This window comes from Podarcis cretensis (assembly GCF_951804945.1).
Source record: "Podarcis cretensis genome assembly, chromosome: 2".
Classification (NCBI taxonomy): domain Eukaryota; kingdom Metazoa; phylum Chordata; class Lepidosauria; order Squamata; family Lacertidae; genus Podarcis; species Podarcis cretensis.
Window position 1 is genome coordinate 118,373,564 of NC_137171.1, and position 22,595 is coordinate 118,396,158.

The 22,595-nt window shown below is 48.8% G+C and overlaps 2 protein-coding genes across 5 annotated transcripts; one reads left to right on the plus strand and one right to left on the minus strand.

Annotated features, from left to right (window-relative positions):
- Positions 1–2,114: 2,114 nt before the first annotated feature.
- Positions 2,115–3,819, minus strand: LOC307208829 (tigger transposable element-derived protein 1-like). The gene is made up of 2 exons (XM_079963815.1): positions 3,604–3,819; positions 2,115–3,520 (listed from the first exon to the last, which is right to left on the minus strand). Exons 1-2 carry the CDS (start codon positions 3,663–3,665, stop codon positions 2,425–2,427), a joined length of 1,158 nt encoding a protein of 385 aa, XP_079819941.1. The 5' UTR covers positions 3,666–3,819; the 3' UTR covers positions 2,115–2,424.
- Positions 3,820–11,451: 7,632 nt separating this feature from the next.
- LOC307208692 (zinc finger protein RFP-like) lies at positions 11,452–22,358 on the plus strand. 4 transcript variants are annotated; one of them, XM_079963562.1, is made up of 8 exons: positions 11,452–11,936; positions 12,370–12,465; positions 13,424–13,654; positions 14,106–14,128; positions 14,941–15,059; positions 16,936–16,968; positions 19,776–19,805; positions 21,563–22,358. In XM_079963562.1, the coding sequence occupies exons 1-8, from the start codon at positions 11,511–11,513 to the stop codon at positions 22,081–22,083; spliced, it is 1,479 nt and encodes a 492-aa protein (XP_079819688.1). In that variant the 5' UTR covers positions 11,452–11,510; the 3' UTR covers positions 22,084–22,358. The 4 variants fall into 4 exon arrangements, with proteins under 4 accessions (XP_079819688.1, XP_079819689.1, XP_079819690.1 ...); XM_079963563.1 differs by lacking the exon at positions 19,776–19,805 and having other exon boundaries at positions 11,453–11,936; XM_079963564.1 differs by lacking the exon at positions 16,936–16,968 and having other exon boundaries at positions 11,453–11,936.
- The last annotated feature ends 237 nt before the right edge of the window (positions 22,359–22,595 follow it).

Here is a 22,595-nt window from a genome sequence, read left to right on the forward strand (position 1 = left end):
CTGAGCTGTGCAAACTTGATGTTGGACTAAACAGACCTTTGGCTTTCCTGATAAAGTCGTACCTTGGTTCTCGAACAGAATACGTTCCGGGAGTCCATTCGACTCCCCAGAACTGTTCAAAAACCAAGGTGTGGCTTCCAATTGGCTGCAGGACCGTCCTGCAGCCAATCGGAAGCTGTGGAAGCCATGCCAGACATTCGGCTTCCAAAAATCGCTTGAAAGCCGAAACGCTCACTTCTAGGTTTTGGTAGTTTGGGAGCCAAGGTGTTTGAAATCCAAGGTACGACTGTACAGTGGTACCTCTGGTTGCGAACGGGATCCGTTCTGGAGGCCCATTCGCAACATGAAAAGAGAGCAACCTGCAGTGGCACGTCTGCGCACGCACGGGTTGTGATTTGTTGCTTCTGCGCATGCGCATGACATCATTTTGTGCATCTTCACATGTGCGAGCGGCGAAACCCGGAAGTAACCCTTTCGGTACTTCCGGGTTGCCACGGGACGTATCCTGAAAGAACATAACATGAAGGGAATGTAACATGAGGTATGACTGTATTCTTAATTTAATTTAATTACTGAATGATGCGGAAAGGACCTTTTCAAGGTGGTCTCTCCATCTGCTATGAGATTTGACCGCAGCCTGACACCTTCCCCTTCCTTTTATGCCACAGATAAAAAGCACATACTTCTCCTGACCTTCCTCTTTGCCACTCAATAACAGTGGCAAATGGCAACAAAATAGAGATCTCTAAAACTCGGGACCTTGTTTTATTTTCCAACCGGGGATGCCCATTGAGGTACTTCTCCCCACTGTCTTAGCCAATCTCCCCTTCCTGTTTCAAATGGCTTCTCGTGTGTATGAGGAGATTTGGCCTCTGAGTGAAGCCCTTTCCGCACTCCAGGCACTTGTATGGCTTCACCCCAGTGTGGGTTCTCTCGTGCTTGAGAAGGTTGGAGCAATGGCTGAAGCTCTTCTCGCAGACCGAGCAGTGAAACGGTTTCTCCCTCGTGTGTGTCCTGTGGTGAACGACAAAGGCCGACTTGTCCCGGAAGCTTTTGGGACAGTCCGGGCACTGGAAGGGTTTTTCTCCCGTGTGGATCTTCTCATGCTGAACCAGGCCGGCGTTCTGAGAGAAGCATTTCCCACACTCGGCACACTTGTACGGCTTCTCGCCCGTGTGAGCTCGCTTGTGTTTCATGAGGGACGACCCGTCACCAAAACTCTTCCCGCACTCTCCGCACTTGTAGGGCTTCTCTCCCGTGTGGATCCTTTCGTGCGCGAGGAGGTTGGTGCGATGACGGAAGTTCTTCCCGCATCCAGAGCACGGGTACGGTTTCTCCTCGGTGTGGATCCGTCTGTGCACGAGGAAAGCGGATTTGTTCCTGAAGCTTTTGGCGCAGTCGGGGCACTGGTGTGGCTTCTCGCCCGTGTGGATTCTCTGATGTCGAATAAGATCGAATCTCTGCCTGAAACTTTTCCCGCAGTCTTGGCAGCGATAGGGCTTCTCTCCCGTGTGGATCCTCTGGTGAGACACAAGCCCAGTGCGCCTACTAAAGCTCTGTCTGCAGTCCAGGCAAGCAAAGGGCTTCTCTTGCGTGTGGGTTCTCTCATGTGCCGTAAGATGCGATCGCTGGTTGAAGTTTTTCCCGCAGTCCGGGCAATTGAAGGGCTTCTCCCCAGTGTGGATTCTCTGATGTGCAACTAGGACATTCCTCCTGCGGAAAATCTTCCCACAGTCGGAGCAGATGTAGGGTTTCTCTCCTGAGTGCATTCTCTGGTGTTCGGTGAGCTCCGCCTTGCAGCGAAAGGACTTTCCGCACTCAGCGCATGTCTCACCCTTGAGGAACCTTTGCTGGACTGGTATGGCAGAGAGCTGGAAAGGAACGGATTTGCCTTCTTCATTCTGGGGGTGAGTTTCCTGCTGGTTTTCGGATGCTGGTCCCCAGTCGGCATATCGTGATACAGTCCGTTCTGCTCTCCCTGGCAGCATCCAATGTGGTTCAGCTTCTTCAGAATTGACTGGTACAATCTTCTTCTCCTCACCATCTGTTGGGGGGGGGGATCCTTAGAAAGAGATTTTCCTTCCCCAAGGAAAAAAGAGGGCCTGGATAACAATCAAATACAGTGGAGCCTCGCAAGACGAAATTAATTCGTTCTGCGAGTTTTTTCGTCTACCGAATTTTTTGTCTTGCGAAGCACGGATTCCCATAGGAATGCATTGAAAATCAATTAATGTGTTCCTATGGTCAAAAAAAGTCCAAACAAAGCCAAATTTGGTACAACAAGAGTTTATTAAGTGCTCTTTAAAGTCACACATACTGTAAAGAGCATTTCAAAAATTGAAGGAACAATAGTTTAAGTTTCTAAACATGACAGAAAAACATTTAAAAATCACCAAAGTGTACACAGTACTGTACATACATTTTCTAAGACTCTGGGGGACAACTCGAAGAAGGTTCCTCTTCCACTCTTTGCTTCTTGCTGAAGAACCTGCCCATGGTCTGCTGCTTCATCCGCCTTTTCAGCACCTCCCTGAAAGACGACATGACCCTCGTATCAAAAATGTTCGCAAGGTCACGTGTCAGGTCCTTGTCAGGGTGGTGCCGCTGTGCAAAAGCCTGCACATCTTTCCACTTCTGGCAAATGTCCCTCAGTTCTTTGAAGGACAGCCGTTCCTCAGTTGCTTCCTCCTCTTCCAGCAAGGCCTGTTCCTGCGCAGCCTCTGCCTGCAGTTCGACCAGCTCCTGAGTGGTCAGCTCGTGGTCGTGCTCCTCCACCAGCTCGCTGACGTCCTCCTCTGTGACCTCCAGGCCCATGGCCCTCCCCAAGGAAACAATGTCCTGCACCACTGTTGACTCTGGTGCATCGGAGTCACTTGGTGCCACACAGTCCGGCCACAGGCTGCGCCAAGCACAATTCAAATTTCTCTGGTTGATCCCGTTCCAGGCCGTGGTGATCATCTTCAAGCAGGTGACGATGTCGAAGTGGTCCTTCCAGAATTCCCACAGGGTGATGGTGGTGCAATCAGTCACCTCGAAGCATCGCCTGAAAAGCTCCTTGGTGTAGAGTTTTTTGAAATTGGCGATGACCTGCTGATCCATCGGCTGGAGCAGTGGCGTAGTGTTAGGCGGCAAGAACATGATGTTAATGAAGTCGAACTCCTCCAACAAGTCCTCCTCAAGGTCTTTAGGATGAGCAGGAGCATTGTCCATCAGAAGCAAAGCCTTCAGCGGCAGGTCGTTGTCCAGCAGGTACTGTTTGACAGCAGGGCCAAAAGCAAGATTGACCCAGTCCACAAACAGCACACGTGTGACCCAAGCCTTACTGTTGGATCGCCACATGACACTCAGCTGCTCCTTGTCGACCTTGTGTTTCTTGAAGGCCCGTGGGTTCTCCGTGTGGTACACCAGCAGGGGCTTGATCTTCAGGTCGCCGCTTGCGTTGGCACAGAAGAGCAGGGTCAGACGGTCCTTCATGGGCTTGTGGTCAGGCAACTTGGCCTCCTCCTGAGTGATGAAAGTCCTTTTGGGCATCCTCATCCAAAACAGCCCGGTCTCGTCACAGTTGAAGACCTGCTGTGGAAAGTAGCCCTCCGTCGTCACAACCTCCAGGAACTCCGCTGCAAAGTCTTCAGCCGCAGAAACATCAGAACTGGCAGCCTCTCCATACCTGACCACACTGTGGATTCCAGATCTCATCTTGAACCGGTCAAACCAGCCTCTGCTTGCCTTGAAGACTTCTGGCTCGCCTGAGGTTCCTGGCTGTTGCTGGACGAGGTCTGCGTGCAAGGCCTTGGCCTTCTTACAAATGACGGCCTCAGTCACTGTGTCCCCTGCACGCTGCTTCTCTTCTAACCAAATGAGCAGCAACTTCTCCACCTCCTCCAGAACAGCTGGGGTGTTATGTACTGGGTTGAATAGGATCCAAACTGCAGCAGTCTGATTGGCCCTAGAACAATAGGATCCAAAAGGCAGCAGCCTGATTGGTCCTAGAACAATAGGATTCAGAATGCAGCAGTCTGATTGGTCCTAGAACAATGCAGCAGTATGATTGGTTGGCAGGAACTACCCAATCATGCTCCAGATAGAAGTGAATCCACAACCTGATTGGCTTACAGTAGAATTCCGGAATTAGCCAATCATGTGCAGTCCATTGTGTAAATAATGTATATAAAGCAGATACCTTGAGGGGACTTTCATTCATTCCTCCTCACCACTATGAGCTGAATAAAGAGCATGAAATCACTTTGCGACTCTGAGTATATTTCACTGGCGACGAAGGTGGGATCCCGCTGAGCTGACTGCCACGCACAGCACCGCAGCACCGCCACCTGCCGCATCGCTGCCTCGCACCGTGTATCCAGGCTTCAGCTTCGGGACACAAGGAACTCAGAATGGCAACCAACAGCAGCTTTTCGCCGTTCAACCCAGCATCTGGAGACTGGGAAGCATACGCCTCCCGTTTCACCTTCCTCCTAGAAGCCAAAGGGGTCACCGATGAAGAAGACGCCAAGAAGAGGGCAATATTTTTCAGCGTCTGTGGAGAGGAGATGTTTGAAATCGCCCGGGCTCTCCTTGCGCCTGAAGACGTCGCTACTGTTCCATACAAAACAATAATGGAACAGCTGAAGGGGGACTTTTCGCCGCAGCCCTCAGTGGTGGCTCGTCGAAATGCCTTCTACGCAAAGCGGCAAGCCCCTGGGGAAACCATAACTGGGTCTGTGACATCTCTCCGCCAAGCCGCCCGGTTCTGCAACTTCTCAGAGCTGGAGAACATGCTTCGTGACCGCCTCGTCGGTGGCCTGAGGGATGAGAAGCTGCAACGACGCCTCTACGCTAAGAAGGACCTAACGTTCCAGGTCGCTCTGGAGGAGGCCCTGGCAACGGAAGCTGCCGAGAGGTCGACGCAAGAGGCACGGCCGAGCCAGCCATCCCAACCGAGGGTCCACCATGAAGACCTCACCGACGACTCAGGATCCAACAGGGAGGAGGTGCACCGAGTACAGCAGCGCACTCAAGCAGCCCACATACCACAGCTGCCTCGACGAGAAGGAGGGAACTGCGCAAGCTGCGGAGAAAGTCACGAGAGGAGGACCTGCCGTTTCCGCAACGCAGAGTGCAGGCAGTGCAGAAAATCGGGACACATCGCCCGGGTGTGTCGGGCTCGGCCCACCCGACGCCAGGCATCAGATGACCAATCCAAGAGCCCCAGGTCCCGGGGCCCAACGCACCAAGGCAACTCGACTGAGCTCACGGACTTCCAGGTATACCAGTTGCCCCACCCCAACGTAGAGAAAATTTATGTTGACGTACAGATAGAGGGGGCCCCATGCCGCATGGAGCTTGACACGGGTTCAACTCTATCCATAATCTCGGCAAGGACCTTAAGGAAACTGTGTCCTACTGGGGGTCCCAAACTCAGGCCGGCCCCATTCACCCTCCGGGACTTCCAGAAACGTAAGGTCCCCACAATGGGGGTGGGGACCTTCAGGGTGCAATACCGAGGGCGGACGCGGCAACTGGAATTGCTGGTGGTCAAGGGCCCCTACATTAGCTTACTGGGATTGGCATGGTTTGGACCACTGGGGCTAGCCGTCACCGGGGTGAACCACACTAGCTTACAAGTGGACGTGGACGCCATATGCAAGGAATTTCCGGGGGTTTTTGATGGGAAATTGGGACAGTATACGGGCCCCCCCCATTGCTCTACAGCTTGACCCCGTAGTACGACCGGTCAGGCTCAAGGCCCGCCGGGTCCCGTTCGCCCTGAAACCCCGTATAGACGAGGAATTGGACCGGCTTGTGGAGCAAGGAGTGCTGGAGCCGGTGCCTAATGCCCCCTGGGAAACCCCAATTGTCACACCCGTCAAGCCTAATGGTTCGGTCCGCATCTGCGCAGACTACAAATGTACCATAAACAAGGCCCTTACGGCCCATGCATACCCAGTGCCAGTGGTCAGCCATGTTCTTGCCACCCTGGCTGGGTCGAAAATTTTTGGCAAGCTGGACTTGGCCCAAGCATATCAACAGCTGCCAGTAGATGAGGCCACAGCAGAGGCACAGACGATTGTGACGCACAGAGGAGCATTCAGGGTAAAGCGGCTGCAATTCGGTATCAGCGTGGCACCAGGCATATTCCAGAATCTAATGGACTCTCTACTTAAAGGGATTCCTGGTGTCACCCCCTTCTTCGATGATGTGTTGATTGCCGGGCCCACACCAGAGGAGTTTGAGGACCGCCTCCGCACCGTTCTGCACCGTTTCCAGACGGCGGGTCTCAAGGTGAAGCGGGAAAAATGTCTACTAGGAGTGCCTCAGGTGGACTTTCTGGGATTTATGGTGGACGCAGAAGGGGTCCACCCGACTGGGGACAAGGTACGGGCCACTTGTGATGCCCCAGCGCCCAAGAACAAGACTGAACTTCAGGCCTTCTTGGGACTATTGAACTTTTACCATTCCTTCCTTCCCCACAAGGCGGCGGTAGCGGAGCCCCTACACAGACTCCTGGACAAGCGGGCCCCTTGGGTGTGGGGCCAGCACCAGGAGGCCGCATTCCAGGCAGTCAAGGACTTGCTTGTCTCAAACTCGGTCTTCGCACACTTCGACGAGAGGCTGCCGGTGGTGCTAGCATGCGACGCCTCGCCCTATGGAATTGGCGCTGTCCTGGGACACCAACTCCCGGATGGAAGAGAGGTACCAGTGACTTTTCCCAGACACTCAACGCAACCGAGCGGAACTACTCGCAAATCGACAAGGAGGGTCTGGCAATCGTGAAGGGAGTAAAAAAATTCCATGATTTCTTGTACGGGCGGCCCTTCACCGTGGTGACTGACCACAAGCCGTTGCTTGGCTTGTTTGCCCCTGAAAAGCAGACCCCCCAAGTGCTGTCTCCTCGCGTCCTCAGGTGGTCAATTTTCCTTGCCAGCTACCAGTATGCACTGATTCACCGTCCGGGGAAGGCGATGGGCCATGCGGACGCCCTCAGCAGGCTACCACTACCGGAAACAGGCCCCGACCCAGCACCTGCACAAGAGGTTATGAGCCTGGAGCTGCTTCCTGACCGCCCCATTCAGGCACAAGAAGTTGCACACCATTCCAAGAAAGATAGGGTCATCTCCCGGGTCCTGGACTGGGTGTGGAGGGGATGGCCCAGCAGCAGCCCCGGGCCAGAATTCGCCGGCTACACAACCCGCAAACATGAACTGTCGGCCCACAAGGGGTGCCTGTTATGGGGAAGCAGGGTCGTTGTTCCCCAGCCCCTCTGCAAAAGGGTCCTCACAGCCCTACACGAGACACACCCAGGGGTAGTAAGAATGAAGGCCCTTGCCAGGAGTTATGTGTGGTGGCCAGGGATCGACGGAGAGATAGAGGCCTGGATCAAACACTGCCAGGCCTGCCAAGAATCCCACCCAGATCCCCCAAGGGCCCCAGTCCAGTCCTGGGAGTCCGCCCGAGCACCATGGTCACGCCTGCATGTGGACTTCGCTGGCCCCTTTCAGGGGAAAACATTCTTCATAGTGGTGGACTCCTACACCAAATGGCTGGAAGTCGCCCTGGTACCGTCCACTTCTACGTCCGCAGCCATCCGGGTACTACGCAGGCTGTTTGCAACCCACGGGCTCCCTGACACTCTCGTCTCAGACAACGGGACTGCATTTACGTCAAGAGAATTCCAAATCTTCACAGCGCAGAACGCCATCCGCCACATCCGTTCGGCGCCATTCCACCCTGCCACCAATGGCCAAGCAGAACGCATGGTGCGGACCACCAAGGACACCCTTCGCCGTATGACACAAGGGGATTGGGAGTACCGCCTTGCCACATTCCTTCTAGCACAGCACAGCACCCCCAGCTCAACGACTGGCCGGAGCCCCGCTGAACTACTAATGGGTCGGCGCCTTGCAATCAGATTGGACCGCCTTCACCCCGATAGAGCTCAGGATGAGGCAGTGGTGGGGGAAGGCAAGAACCCCCGGACCTTCGAGGCTCAGGACCCAGTGTACGCAAAGAATTTTGGGGCAGGCCCAGCATGGGTACCCGCCACAGTCACCAGGGTCACTGGCCCCGTGTCGTAAGAGGTGCTAACGGATGGGGGGCAATGCTGGCGCCGCCACTGCGACCAGATACGGCGACGATTCCCAGGAGAAAACCAGGAGGAGGAAAGGGCAGAGGAGTCCCAAGGGAACAGAGGGGCAGTGAGGCCCATAGAGCACGAGAGGCAGCAGGAGAGGCAGAATCAGTAAATACAGAGAGGACCTGCGAGGCCGAAAGGACACTGGAACCAGAACCACGACTGAGTGAGCCGGTTGCGCCAGACCAAACAGCCCCATCACAGCCAGCATCCTTGGAACACGAGCCAGAACCTGAACCCCGGACCAGGGAACACCCCAGGCCGCAACGCACACGTAGGCCGCCGGCGTACCTTGAGGACTATGAATGCGACCTCTCGGGCAGGACTGGAACTTAGAGGGGAGGGGTGTTATGTACTGGGTTGAATAGGATCCAAACTGCAGCAGTCTGATTGGCCCTAGAACAATAGGATCCAAAAGGCAGCAGCCTGATTGGTCCTAGAACAATAGGATTCAGAATGCAGCAGTCTGATTGGTCCTAGAACAATGCAGCAGTATGATTGGTTGGCAGGAACTACCCAATCATGCTCCAGATAGAAGTGAATCCACAACCTGATTGGCTTACAGTAGAATTCCGGAATTAGCCAATCATGTGCAGTCCATTGTGTAAATAATGTATATAAAGCAGATACCTTGAGGGGACTTTCATTCATTCCTCCTCACCACTATGAGCTGAATAAAGAGCATGAAATCACTTTGCGACTCTGAGTATATTTCATGGGCGGTTCTTCACGATCCTGGTAACTCCCTTGGCTACATCAGTCGCAAGGATCTTCCCCCTCATCTTCAGGATGGTCGCGATGGTCGATGGATTTCTCCCGTACTCCCTGGCGAGGTCTGTCACACGCATTCCACCGTCGTGCTTCCGGATGATCTCCTTCTTCATTTCCAGCGTCACCTTCTCCTTCTTCCTCTCGCCGGCCTCTGCAGCAGCAGTCTTCTTGAGTCCCATGGCAGCACAGCTCCTACCTTCGCCCCAGCTTACCATGGCCAGTGCTGAGGGATGACGGGAGTTGTAGTCCTAAAACAGCGGCAAGGTTGCTCACGTTCCAATTCCAAGAATTGGAAGTGTTGCAGGAATTTATGTATAGGGTGGGGGGGGGGTTGCCCCTCCAGCAGATATCATGCACATGCAGCCCACTACCAAAATCAGCACAATCGCTTTTGTGACTTGTTTTTTGTCCCCACAAAACACTTCATCATATCTATTCAAAGGGCCTCTGCTGCACAATAACAAAGGTAAGAATTCACTGATAAATGTACTGGCTCATATGGGAAATGTACTGGCTCATATGGGAAAATTTCAGAAATTCATATAGACAGGTGAGCTCAGCTACTCAGCAGCCCCTCTGCTTGAGTGATAATCCCTGGCCTCCTGATACCTGAGTGCCAGACAGGTAGCCCTTCCAGAAATAACAAACCCAGATGAAGACAAATGGGTGTGATTATAACTTGGCTGGGAAACAGGGAAATGCAAATATGTCTTTTGCTACACTTGATGGGTGTTTGGTGGAGGGCAAGGAGAACCATGAGGCAGGGTCTAGGATGTTCAGATTACTGCCACCAGACCTCCCCTTTCATGATGTAACTGTGATGTATGAGTGATATAGTTTGGGGGAAGATGTAACATGGGGATTATCAGCTAAAAAAAGTTTGGGGGCTCTTTTGTTCGACCTTGTGGCAGGTGGGAGTCCTGTTGCGACAGTCTTCAGTAAAGACCAAGCCTACTGGCTGCTGTTTGGCTCTGGTATTCCTGGCTGGTGTCCTTGTTTCTTGTCCAAGGGAGCCCTCAGATTTCTCTGTTAACAGAAGAGACCCCCGAGGGTCATCTAGTCCAACCCCCTGAAATGCAGGAAGTTCAACTAAAGCTTACTGAACTGAATGAGTAGCTCAGTTGATAGAGCGTGAGACTCTTAATCACAGGGTTGTGGGTTCGAGTCCCGTGTTGGGCGAGAAGATTCCTGCATTACAGGGGTTTGGGCTAGATGACCCTTGGGGTCCCTTCCAAATCTACAATTCTGTGAGCCACCCAAGAACTCCATTAACCTTCACCCGCAGAACTACCGTTCCCAGGGTCCCGGGGAGAAAAACTGGGACTTCTGCTTTGCCACAAAGGACCCTCTTGCTGCTGCCGCCCCCTCCTCATGTTGCAAAACTGCAACCTGGACGGCTTTAAAAGTGGATTAGGCAAATTCATGGGGGCTACCAATGGCTACTGGCCATGATGGCTGTGCTCTGCCTCTGCGGTTGGAGGCAAAGATGCTTCTGAATACCCTGAATCCAGGTTGCTGGGATCTGCAGGGGGCAGAGGGCTTTTGCGCTTGAATCGCGCCTGCAGACTTCCCCTTGGGCATCTGCTTGGCTGCAGTGAGAACAGGATGCCACAAGGTGTGACTGGAAAGTTGGGTCACAGAAATCAAACACCACTTTTCTGGGCACAGCCCAGGAGGAAGGAGCGGAACCACTGTATAACGGTGCCCCCAGCTCCCAGCCCCACCAGACGCTCCAGAAAGGCCGCTGAGAGATCCAGCAGAACTAGGAAACAGCTCTCACCTTTGTCCCTAGCCCGCCAGAGATCATCCACCAGCGCGACCAAGGCAGGTTCAGTCCCATGATGAGGCCTGAATCCCGACTGGAAGGGATCCAAATGGTCCGCTTCTTCCAGGCGTGCCTGGAGTTGTTCAGCAACCGCTCGCTCAATCACCTTGCCCAAGAATGGAAGGTTTGAGACTGGGTTGAGTTGGCCCTATTGGCAGCATCTAAAGATATTTTTTTTAAGAAGCGGTTTGATAACCGCCTCTTTCAGCGGGTCTGGGAAGGCTCCCTCACAGAGAGAAGCATTCACTGGTTTGAACATTTGACAGGTTTTTATTATTTTCTCCTTTTGCAAGACAGTGGGTACATTTTACACTTAAAAAGTTACATTTAGTTCAGAGATACAAAGTTACATTCAGTAGGGAGACAACATAAAACTAACATTAAAGAAATTAACATTAGTACAGAGACGGTGAACACAATTGTAATATCTCACAGGGGCTGGAAAAGGAAGCAATGCAGCCGACTCTACCGTGGTTTCGAGCATGACAGGGAGCAATGCAGGGGGGCAGACAAGTGGGGATCCTTTATTGATAGCAAATATTTATTCCCTTATTGATACAGAGGAAAAGAAACCTTTATTCAACTCAAAATTCTTATAACACAATCAAAAATCATTCGCTGCTCCTTGAGAAAACATTCAGGAACTGCAAAGCACTGGAGACATATTAGTTTTAAAAAATAAAATAAAGATCATGTGATCAATGAGTCATTTCCAGGAAGGGAAACTCCCAGTAGCTGAAAACTGAGAAAGTGAAACTTAACTCGGATCTTCGGTGCGAGGGAGCCATGGCTGCTGCAGGGGGTCACATCCAGCGTCTCCGTGATGAAGCCACTTGCTCCATCTGCCTGGAATATTTTAAGGATCCAGTGACCATCGCAGAGTGTGGGCACAACTTCTGCCGATCCTGCTTGATCCAGTGCTGGGGGGAATCGGAGGCAGAGGCTTCCTGCCCTCAATGCAGAAAAACAGTCCAGAGAAGGAACCTCATCCCCAACCGGCAACTGGTAAACTTCATAGAATTAATCGAGAATCTCAGCCTTCAAGAGGGAAAGGAGGAAGGAGGGAAAGGAGGAGTCTGTGAGGAGCACCAGGAGCCCCTGAAACTCTTTTGCAAGGAGGATGAAGCCCCCATCTGCCTGGTGTGTGACAGATCCAAGGAGCACAAACACCATGAGGTGATTCCTCTGGAGGAGGCTTCCGAGGAATACAAGGTAGGAGATCCCTGGATCTTGAGGGGGAGAAATAGCTGTGGATTCTTCTTGGGAAGTTTCCTTTTTAATTCTCAGGTCCAAAGTAGGCATGGCATGAATTCATCCTTGTTTATTATGTAAAAAGCAGCCAAGGGGAAGCCTGAGGGCTCCTGGGATTACTGGCAGGAGGGAGTTCAAGTCTTTTTCTCTGCCAGGGGGACAAAGGGATCTCCCCTGATATCCCTGAGAAGCATCTGCAAAGACTAGGTAGAAGTCTGTAAGGAAGGGGTGACCTAACTGGGTCCCTGAGCCCCACAGGGATGCCACAGAAGAAAGGTAGCTGGACCCAAAAAGGTTGAAAACCTCTGGACTTTTATTTCCTCCAGTAAACTACTTTGCTATTATAGTCTTGCTATGTGTCTCAATCAAACCTGAGTTTTCCCTTTTCTCTTAGGAAGAGATCTGTCGCCGCCTGGAGATTCTGAGGAAAGAGAGAGAGGAAATTCTGGCCCATCAAGCAGCCCTGGACAAGGAATGCAAAGACCTCCTTGTAAGTGCCACTCTTATTACTAGGGAGGGAACAAGCACTTGAAGAATTGAGTCAGGACTGGGGAGGGTGGGGAAATCTGCCCATTTCAGCTTCTTCCTATTTCTCCTTTTCCATATCAGTTTGTTTATTCATTTATTATTCTGAAAATGAATTAGATATTAGGGTGGCTACCTCCTTGTATAAATATTTTGAAATGTACTTTACCCTCATAAATACATTTTTTGTGAACATTACCTGGCTTGTTCAACCTTGAAAAATTCAGAGGTGTGAATTTCAAAAGACTGCTCTGTTTCAGTATCCATATTTTTCCAGCAATTGCGAATTAGGTCAGTTCACCTTTGAATGCAGTTAAATTGAGCTTATTTCCCATTGTCATTTATTATGTAAAAAGAAGTGAAGGAGAAGCCTGAGGAATTGTGAGCTGAGAGGGTGGAAGCAGGTTAATTCAAATCCTGATTTACCATAAATGTTACTAAAGAATTGTCTTTCTAAATGTGTGCTCTCCTTCATCTTTAGGAAACTCAGGCCATTTTGAACCTTTACAGAAAACAAGGGAGCTATGGGGATGAACTCTGCACTTTGTCCTCCTCCTCCTCTGTTTCTCTTCCCTTCCTACACCTAAATGGCACCAGCCTAAACTGAGGGGAGTTTTATGTCCCTGGATGTTCTCTGAACAACTTTGAACTCTGGTTATGCCATGCCCCAAAACATGCAGGGAACATCCATGGCTAGGAAAAATGCTCCTTCCTTTAGGCTGTAGCCCTCTGCAAAATAGAAGTCAATAGAAACAGTAATGGAGAGGGCCTCCCTTCAAAATAAAGGTTTACTTCTTTAGCCACTGGAGGGTTCATGTCTCTGAAAAATCAGAAGTGTCCTCCCTGTGGAATTCTCACAATTCTCTTCCTGATGTTTTGAGGGCTGAGCACCTTCCACACTCTGACCTCCTCTTTTCTTGCAGAAATTAACAGAAATGGAGAGGCTGAAGGCCGTGGAGAAGTTCAGAGAACTGCGCCAGTTCCTGGAAGAACAAGAAAAACGTCTGCTGACTCACGTGGAAGAGGTGGAGAAGAAGATTGCAGGGAGAAGGGATGAGCAGCTGGCCAGACTCTCCAGGAAACTCTCCTCTCTTGAGAGGATCATCCAGGAGATGGAGGAGAAGCGTCAGCAGCCAGCGAGTGAACTCCTGCAGGTAAGATGGTGGCAGGAACAGCGCAAGGCTCCAGGAAAAGGCTGCCCCTTTCATGTACGCAAGGAGTGCAGGGGCTGAGTTGATGGAGCCTCTAGTCAGGTTTGGAATGGACAGGAAGACCAGAGAGACCTAGGACTCGCATGAATGCAGAGTAGAGATTCGTCTGTGTTCTTGATGGAAAGGGAGCTGATCTTCTGCTCTTTGCTGATGCTTTGTCTCCGAATGCCCTTCAGCTGTGATGTGGAAATGTGAACAACATGATACTGGAAAAATTCATAATTTCAGAATGGAAAAATAAAACTGTGAGAAACCAAAACTGGCTGATTCAGCCATTCCTACCCAAAACCTTGGCGTGTGCCAGGCAGACTGACATCCGAGGGCCAGGGTCTGAGGGGGTCTTCCTAGTGTGGCCTGTGGTGTGCAGTGAATTCCCTTTTCTTTTCCCCTCTAGGATGTGAGAAGGACCCTGCAGAGGTAAGTGGATCTGGCTCATTTCCATTCTTTGAAGCAGAGATGCAGGAACCTCAAACATGGCCCTCCAATGGCTGCAGGGGGAGACTGTAGGACTCACTCCCTGCAGCACCTCACACTTTCTGTTCATTTACTTTTTGGTAATTTCAAACATCTAGAAGAGAAAGTCCCAAAGATGCTTGGGAAGAGCTTAGGACATATTTCAATGTCCAACTAGAAGCCCCTCAACTCTGGTAACTCAGCTCCTTTGAGGCACTTAGGGAGGGAAGGTCTGTTGGTCTAGAATAGGTGGGATCCTTTTCTTGGGAGTGTTTCCACCGTGAGAAGCTGAAGGTGGTCTGGAGTGGCGGGTCTAGTTGTTTGATGCTCCTGGAGGGAGAGTCCCATGGGGCATGAGGTTGCGTCCTTCCTGGGTGAGAGAGGGGGTGAAGGGAAGGTTGAGGTTGTTCTCCTTGACCACTGGGCAACTTTGGACATCCCTCACATCCTCTGGGGAGGCTCAGGGAGGGAGGGATTCCAGGCATTCCACATCAGGGGTTTGGTTCTTAAGTCCTGGGACCTTCCCAGAAGTTGTTAGGGGGCAGCATCGTTGGAAGCCATGGGAGCCCTCCGGTGGTGTCGCTTGGGGTTACATCTTGTCCCTTGTGCTGTTTAGCATCCTTACGAAGCCACTGACCAGGGCTTGGAGGTGGGTGTCAAGAGATGAAGCTGAATCCTGAAATTACCTGTTGGGAAATGAACTTCAACTTTGTTCATTATAATAATTAGGGAGATGGGGCCACAATGGGGCCATTCATTGTTTTTCTTTTCACCAGGTATGAGGAAAGAGAGAGTCCAGAGAAGCCACTGGCTTTCCCTCTAGAGCTGAGGAACAGGATCTTGGAATCCTGTGATCTCAATCACCTTGTGGAGGATACAATAAAACAATGGAAAGGTAATGAAAACTGGCTGCCAGGATTTCACACTGGGAATTCTGTTACTTCTTCAGAACTGAACATACCAGGCTTTTATTGCATGGAATTGAGTAACCCCAGGATACCTTCCTTCTTGGGGCTCCAGCCTTCATTTCCTGTCCCCCCAAGTGGCCCATGTATATTGTGACGCTGAATCCTGTAAAGAAAGCCTGAACCAGAGTGTACAGCAAAGTCAGGATTTTTTCCTCCCATGTGCATCTGTTTACAGCTATACAAAACCTCCTTTTCCTTGTGGTTCCCTGTCTGCACAATCTGGGGTTGTCCTTTGGGAGGTTCTCCTGCTCTGAATGGAGTCATTAAGGGCATTAAGAAGCCCCCAGTTCCCCCTCTGCCTCCTGCTCAGGCTTCTTTCTCAGCCGTGGAGCCAAGGCCTGAGCCGTCTCCTCCTCGAACGTCCCCCTGCAGCTGCCATATCTAGAGATTCAGCCTTCAAGATCTCCTGAGAGTTCCCCCACTGAGAGTGGAAGCAAGAGCACATGAGCCCCAAAGGGCACAATTATGCTTGTTAAGAACCTTAAAGATTTGTAGAAAGCTTGTGAGGAAGGGCTTCCTTTTGCCTGAGAGCTCTGCCAATTCTTCCTCATCAAACTTTGCTTCTCCTTATGTCTCACAATTTTGGTTTTAATGATTCCCCCCACCACTTTACTTGGGGAAGATGTTAAGGCTGCCTCCATCTCCCCTCTGCCTCCTTTTACGGGATTCCTATTCCTCTGCCTCATCTCCAGTCCAAGAATGCAGAGCCCAATTTCAGGGACAAAGTTCAGAGACCAGCAGGATTCATGTTGAATATTTTTATTCTCTTATTTGTAAGCTTGCTTTATGATTGCTGAGGGTTTTTTTGGTTTGTTTTCTTAAAAGATTTTTATTAAAAGTTTCAACATAACAAATTATCAAAAACATATCATCCTCATCCCCCCCCCCCATTTTCCCCCTCCCTCCCACCCGGACTTCCCTCGGCTCCTCCCTCTGGTTTTCCAACAGATATTATTCTCTGCATTTTATAAAATGGTAAAGATCCTTAAGCAATCTATCTATTATGTTAACAATAATAAAAAAAATGTGTATGTTTATTCAAAACCTGCCAAGGAGTCCAGTTCATTTTGTTGTTTCTTTGAATACTTTGTAAAAGGTTCCCATTCTTCTTTAAAGTCACAGTTGTCCTTATCACACAGTTTGTATGTTAGTTTGCCAATTCCGCATATTCCATCCATTTCCCTTGCCACTGTTCTTTTGTCGGGGTTTCTTCATTCTTCCATCCTTGTGCTATTAAGACTTGCCGCCACTCTCGCATACATAAGTATGTTATTCATTTTCTTTGGCAGGTCTCTACCTACAATCCCTTCTGGCTTCTTTACAAATGTTAATTTGAACATTTTCTTTAACTCATTATATATCATTTCCCGATTTTTTAAAATTTCTCTACAATCCCACCACATGTGATAAAAAGTCCCTTCTTTTTCCTTGCATTTCTAGCATATATTTGACCCAGTTTTGTACATTTTTGCAATCTGTACTTGTGTAATGTACCATCTACACATCATTTTCATGTAGTTTTCTTTTAAAAGGGAACAACCTGTAAATTTTAAATCTGTTTTCCACAATCTTTCCCAATCTTCGTACTATGATTGCTGAGTTTTAAAGCTTTAGTTAATTTCATAGATGCTTCCTATGATTTTCATAATTATAATTTATAATTATTTATGTACAATTTAATTAATATTTAATAACTGTACTTTAATTTAAGGATGCCACATTATGAAGTGTTACTTTTGTATGGAGATTTATTTCTGGTGGAAGAGTGTTGCCCTTACACTTTATATCTTTTTGCTTCCTCAGATGCTCTGCTATACAGAAAACCAATTCAGAAAGGTAAATTTCCAGGGGAGGAACAATTTGACAGGAGGGATAGGGACTGGTATTTCATGGGTGTTGAGCAGTCTGTTCTGCAGACTTTGGGACCCCCATCAATGGCGTAACTCTGGGAAACAGTCCTCTAGTGGTGTTTGGGTTATTTCTATGTTCCATGAATGAACTGGGAGGGAGGTTGAAGGCTTGGATTGGGGGCAGAGCTTGTCCCTGAGAAGAACCTGCACACCAGTCTGAGTTCCTTTCCTGCCAATAGACTATTATCCTGCTTTCCCCCTTAATTTTATTGATTTTGCTTTCTTTCATAAAATTTATATATTGCTTGATTGTGGGGAAAAGCCTCAGAGCCTTACAATATGTTACAAAAGCCCTTAAGGAGAATCCTACAGGGTCAGTCCAATGTCCATCTTGTCAAGTTCTCATGTATAAGGAATAAGTGTGTTAAAAGGGGCACCCGCAAGCACCCAGTCCCTCCTCCACCTCCTGCCAGGCTGGTCTCCCAGCAGCAGAGCCAAGGCCTGAGCCGCCCTTTCCTCAGAGTTTCAACCTCACCAGCCATTTCTCGTGCTTCAGCCATCCCCATCGCCTGAGAGTTCCCACAGTTCTTTTGAGATCAGCCCCATTCCAGGAGGGAAGACTTCCCATTGCACGAGACCCTTGGAATTACATGGCAAAGCTCTGCCAATTCTTCCTCTGCAATTTGGTTTGTCAGCATGCTTGGAAATTCCAGTTTCAACAGCTTTTCCCCACCAGTTTACTTGGGGCAGATGTTAAACCTTTCTTCATCCATCCAGTTCAGATCCCCATCTCATTTGTGGATTTTGAATGATTGTATTCCTCCATTTTCTAGTATGGTTTACCATTTCTGATTTTTCCATATAATCATGGAATAGCGAAGTTTGAAAGGATCCCAAGTATCTTCTAGTCCAGCCCCCTGCAATGCAAGAATCACAGCTAAACACGTTACCGTATTTTTCGCTCTATTGGATGCACCCAACCATAGGACGCACCTTGTTGGTTTTTTTTAAATAATAGTTTTTTATTAAGTTTTCCATTTTAACAATCCAATGAAATCACATTAAATATTCCAAATTGTACAAATACATAAAGTCCAAATATTTTGCCAAATTATAAATTTTTGTTGGGGGTTCCCATGCTTCAAGTCCAGTGGGGTCCAATCATCTTATATTTCTACTGCCTTAAGTTTCCAATAGTCCCTTCTTTAAATCTTCCTGTTATCCTTCTTTCATTCATAGCCTCTGAGTCGTGCAATAATATGCTTCTGTGTGAACTTTGTGTGACTCTCCTTTTTTTTTTTTTGCAGCTGGTAAGTCTTTTACTTGCAGTATGTCCTCACATGCTGGTGTTTATGCCGAATCCATCCAAAAGTCCTTCTCTGGTGGCAGACACCATCTTTTCCCAGTTCCGATGAAATAAAATCTAGGCATTTGCTCATTAATTTTCTCAGACAGGTTGCACCAAACATTAGTCTTTCCAGAGGAGGTTTGCCAAGTCAGACTTGAAGTACAGATATGATAACAAAGTAAGAGCTCGCCTCCCCCTATGACTATTAATCTCTGCAACTCAGTCTGTCTCATAATGGCAGATCCCGATTAAATAGTGCATCACAGGAGAGTCATTTATCTTCTTCCAAATATTTAAAATAACAAAGGCTTCAGTTAGTATGATTATTTCCACACAGTTTATATTTTCCGATCTCTCTTGCTATAGGTAGTGTAGATGATTCTTCTGGGGGGGGCGTTGTTAGGTATTATTGTAGTAGAAAAAGAAAAAGTTTTATCCCCTCCTTTCCGTTCTGTTCCAACATACCGGCTTAGATGTTATTCTTTGATGTTATCTTCTTCCTTCCGTCATTCTTAGCACCTCAGTGGCTGTAGCTGTAGTTGGCAGATTAAATACCCTTTCTTCGCCCAAAGCATGTACAATCTTAAATCCAATTTTTAACCTTAAGAAATGGAACGGGGAGCGCTCACGAAGACAGTGTCCAGGAGATACGAGCTCTCTCTCGAGGGCTTTCCATCCAGTGCCCCCACCCCCTCCTTCTTTACGAACTCGGGGGTGGTTTGTGGGGAGGCGGATGAGACTGCATCTTCCCTTCCACCGGGAAGAATTTGGGAGGCTGATTACTCCCATCTCAGCCTCTAAATTACCTCGTGTGAGCTGGAGAGATGGTACTGTCGGCCATCTTCCATGGTTTCCCTAGCGGAGCACCTTGTTTTAGAGGGGGAGAACAAGAAAAAAATTCTCCCCCTCTCTGCTCAGCGCCCCCTCAGCGAAGACGCAGTAGAAACAGAGCCCCTTCCATTTCTTCTCCCACTTGGCTGAAGGGGCGCTGTGCAGCTCTCCCTCTCTGCTGAAGCCAGGAGAGTCTTGCTCTGCAGGCTTCGAAAGCAATGCGAAGCCTCTGGAGTGCGGAGGGAGCGCTCCCTCTGCGCTTCGGAGGCTTCGCGTTGCTATCGCTGAAGCCAAGGAGCCTGCATTTGCTCCATAGGACGCACACACATTTCCCCTTAATTTTTGGAGGGGAAAAGTGCATCCTATAGAGTGAAAAATACGGTAGTTGTTTTAATTCCTTAGGCCTAGTGATATTACATTCTCAGGAATAATCTTTTGGTCAATAGTTAACATCACTACTTAGGCCTACAGCTGTCGTCTTTGCAAATATTCTGTTATATGATTTAATCTTTTGCTTGAAATAAGGAAACAACAGATGCTATGTTATGTAAAAAAAGATTTATTTTTAAGCTACTGCATTGTAGCCTGTTAAGCCTGTCTTTTTGCTTCCTCAGATGTTCAGTCATTCAGAAATCTTCAGAAAGGTAAATTTCACATGGAGACCCCAATTCACAGGAGGGGGGGATTAGTGTTTCATGGGGGTCAAGAGTCTGTTCTGTACAGCTTGACTCTAGCCCTGCTGTTTGTACCACAAAGGCAGAGAGGGTGGACTTGAAGGTGCAGAAGGGGGGGGGGGAGAAATGGCCGAGAAGGATCAGAAAAAAGAGGGAAGAGTTTCATTCCTGCCTAGAGGGAGTTGGGTTGCTTTTCCATGTGACCTTTTTCAGGACTGGTTGCCACATGTCCTCTTTTTCTCGGACAGGTCCTCTATTTTCATAATTAAAATTTCTCCCCTGGACGGATTTTTAAAATTTGGCAAAATGTCTCAAGTTGTTTGGTTTGGTTTACAGTAACCCATGAAAAAAATTCTAGTGCATTAGACTCAGATCTAAGGCACCCAGCTAAGCTAGCCTAGAGCAGAGAATTGCAACAGAGCAGCATCTTAAGCTAGCCACATCCTGTATAAAACCCTTCTCTTGTGACTGAACTAAAAGGATGCTGGCTCAGCTACAAGATCTTGGAGAAGAAATATGGGAGGGCAAGAGTTAACATCCCCCTGCCCTTAAGGAGAGTCCATATGTATATATTTAACAGTTTAATAAATTGTTCTGTGCACACTTGCGTTCACAAAGATGTGAACACGAGCCCAAATACTTTCATGTGGCAAGCAAGGGAGCAATATGTATTATTATTCTTATTCTTTGGTTGTTGAAAGTTAAGAACACTGCTACTAGCAGTATATCACAGCTTCGAAAGCCTAGACAGAGTAGGGGTATTTAAAATGAGAGTTGTCATAGCGATCCATGGTTAAGAGTAGAAGTTGGCAAATGTGTCCTCTTTTTTGTTCTTCAAAATATGGCAACTCTACACTTGCCTGTCATGACTGTCTTAGCCCCTGACTGGTAACTTTTTGAGTTATTCCCCCTTTCCCCCAGGGAACTAGTTTAATGGTATATATTAAATCCAAAGGAGAAGAATGGAATAAGCAGTCCTTTGTAAAATTGCCCTGACATCTGCCTCTTCTTCCCTGGCGGCAAGGCCTAAACTTCCAAGATGGTTGGGAGGAAGGAGAGACCAAGTGGGTGAGAAAGATGAAGAGCAGGAATAAACAGGCTCCCCACTTAATGCGATTTTCACTTGTAGGCACAAGGGCCCAGAACGTGACCCCCACAAAAGTGAGGGGAGGCCTATATGTGCTTTAATGTATTTTTATGCTGTGAACCACCCTGAGACCAATGGATGAAGGGCAGTATGCAAATATTACTATTATTATTATTATTATTATTATTATTATTATTATTATTACAGGGGGGGCCTCATATCCCAGCCCAACCCAGAGCTCCCCAAAAGCCAATCCCCTCTCCTGCCTCCTCCAATTCTCCCCTCTTTCCCCTTAGATAACACAGAAGAGCTGAGTAAAAGGTTTCCTGGGTGGTTTTTCCTCTTAGAAAATGCCTGGTTTGAGAGGAGGGCAGGAATAATACACATCGAATATAAGAAAGTGACGGGAACTGATTTAAAAACCATCAAGGAAGATATTTATTCTGATGAGAGTCTGCAAGGAGGAGTCTCAGTCTAGCATGTGATGCAAAGAAATCCCCTTGATCTGAAAGGGAATCTGGGTTTTTGGGGTGTTATTTATTTATCTATCATCTATCTATCTATCATCTGTCAGGATGTCTGTTTCTGTCTCTCAGCTGACTCTGCTTCTCTTCTTTTTCCCTCATCTTCCCCCCAACAGCAAATGTCACTCTGGATCCAGACACAGCCCATCCCAGGCTCATCCTGTCGGAGGATGGGAAAAGCCTGAGATTGGGAGACAAACGTCAAGCCCTGCCTGATAATCCTGAGAGATTCAATGCCTGGCCTTGTGTGTTGGGACGTGAGGCATTCACAGCAGGCAGACATTTCTGGGAAGTCACTGTGGGAAGTGGGGGGTGGTGGGTTTTGGGGGTCGCCAGGAAGTCTGTGGAGAGAAAGGGCAGCTTCTCCTTAAGCCCTGAGAGAGGGATCTGGGCTGTGGAGAAGAGGGGAGGGAAGTACTTGGCCTGCACCTCCCCTGATCCCTCTCCTCTGTCCCTGAGGGAGGAGCCCAGGAGGATCCGGGTGACTCTGGACTATGAAGGGGGACGTGTGTCTTTTTATGACGCTGACTCAGGAGCCGAACTCTACACCTTCTCAGGAGCCTCGTTCTCTGGAGAGACCCTCCTCCCTTACTTTCTTCTGTGGGAAAATGATAAAACCCCCCTCATTATCTCCTGAGGAGACTAAATCTGCCTCTCAGGCCCAGTTGGGAGTTTCTTTCCAGACCAGAGTGACTGACGTAAAAACCATTTACCCGCCAAGAGCAGGTTGGGCAGTTTTCCAAGGGCCCTTTGAGAGGATTCATTCCAGTCAAAATCAGCAGAAATAACCAAACAAAAATGGGTTGCTCTGGCTTTGAATTTTCCTTCCTTTTCCCAGAATTCCCTCTGCAGCTTACTTCTTAAAGAGACAGTCACACTTTTTGGAGTCCTAATAAATTTTCTCACCTTCAATCTTGTTTTCCTTTTGAGATGTCTGATTTGGCAGAGGACGATATTCTTGATCCCAGGGTTGTGGGTCTTAGCCCCACGTTGGGCAAATGTTTCCTGCACTGCAGGGGGTGAGACTAGATGACCCTCAGGACCCCTCACAACTCTGCAATTCTAGGAAACCTTCCTCTCCCCACAAGACCTTATGCAGCTGTGAAAATGCATGCATCGTCGGATTAATAGAGGACAAAAAAAATGAAC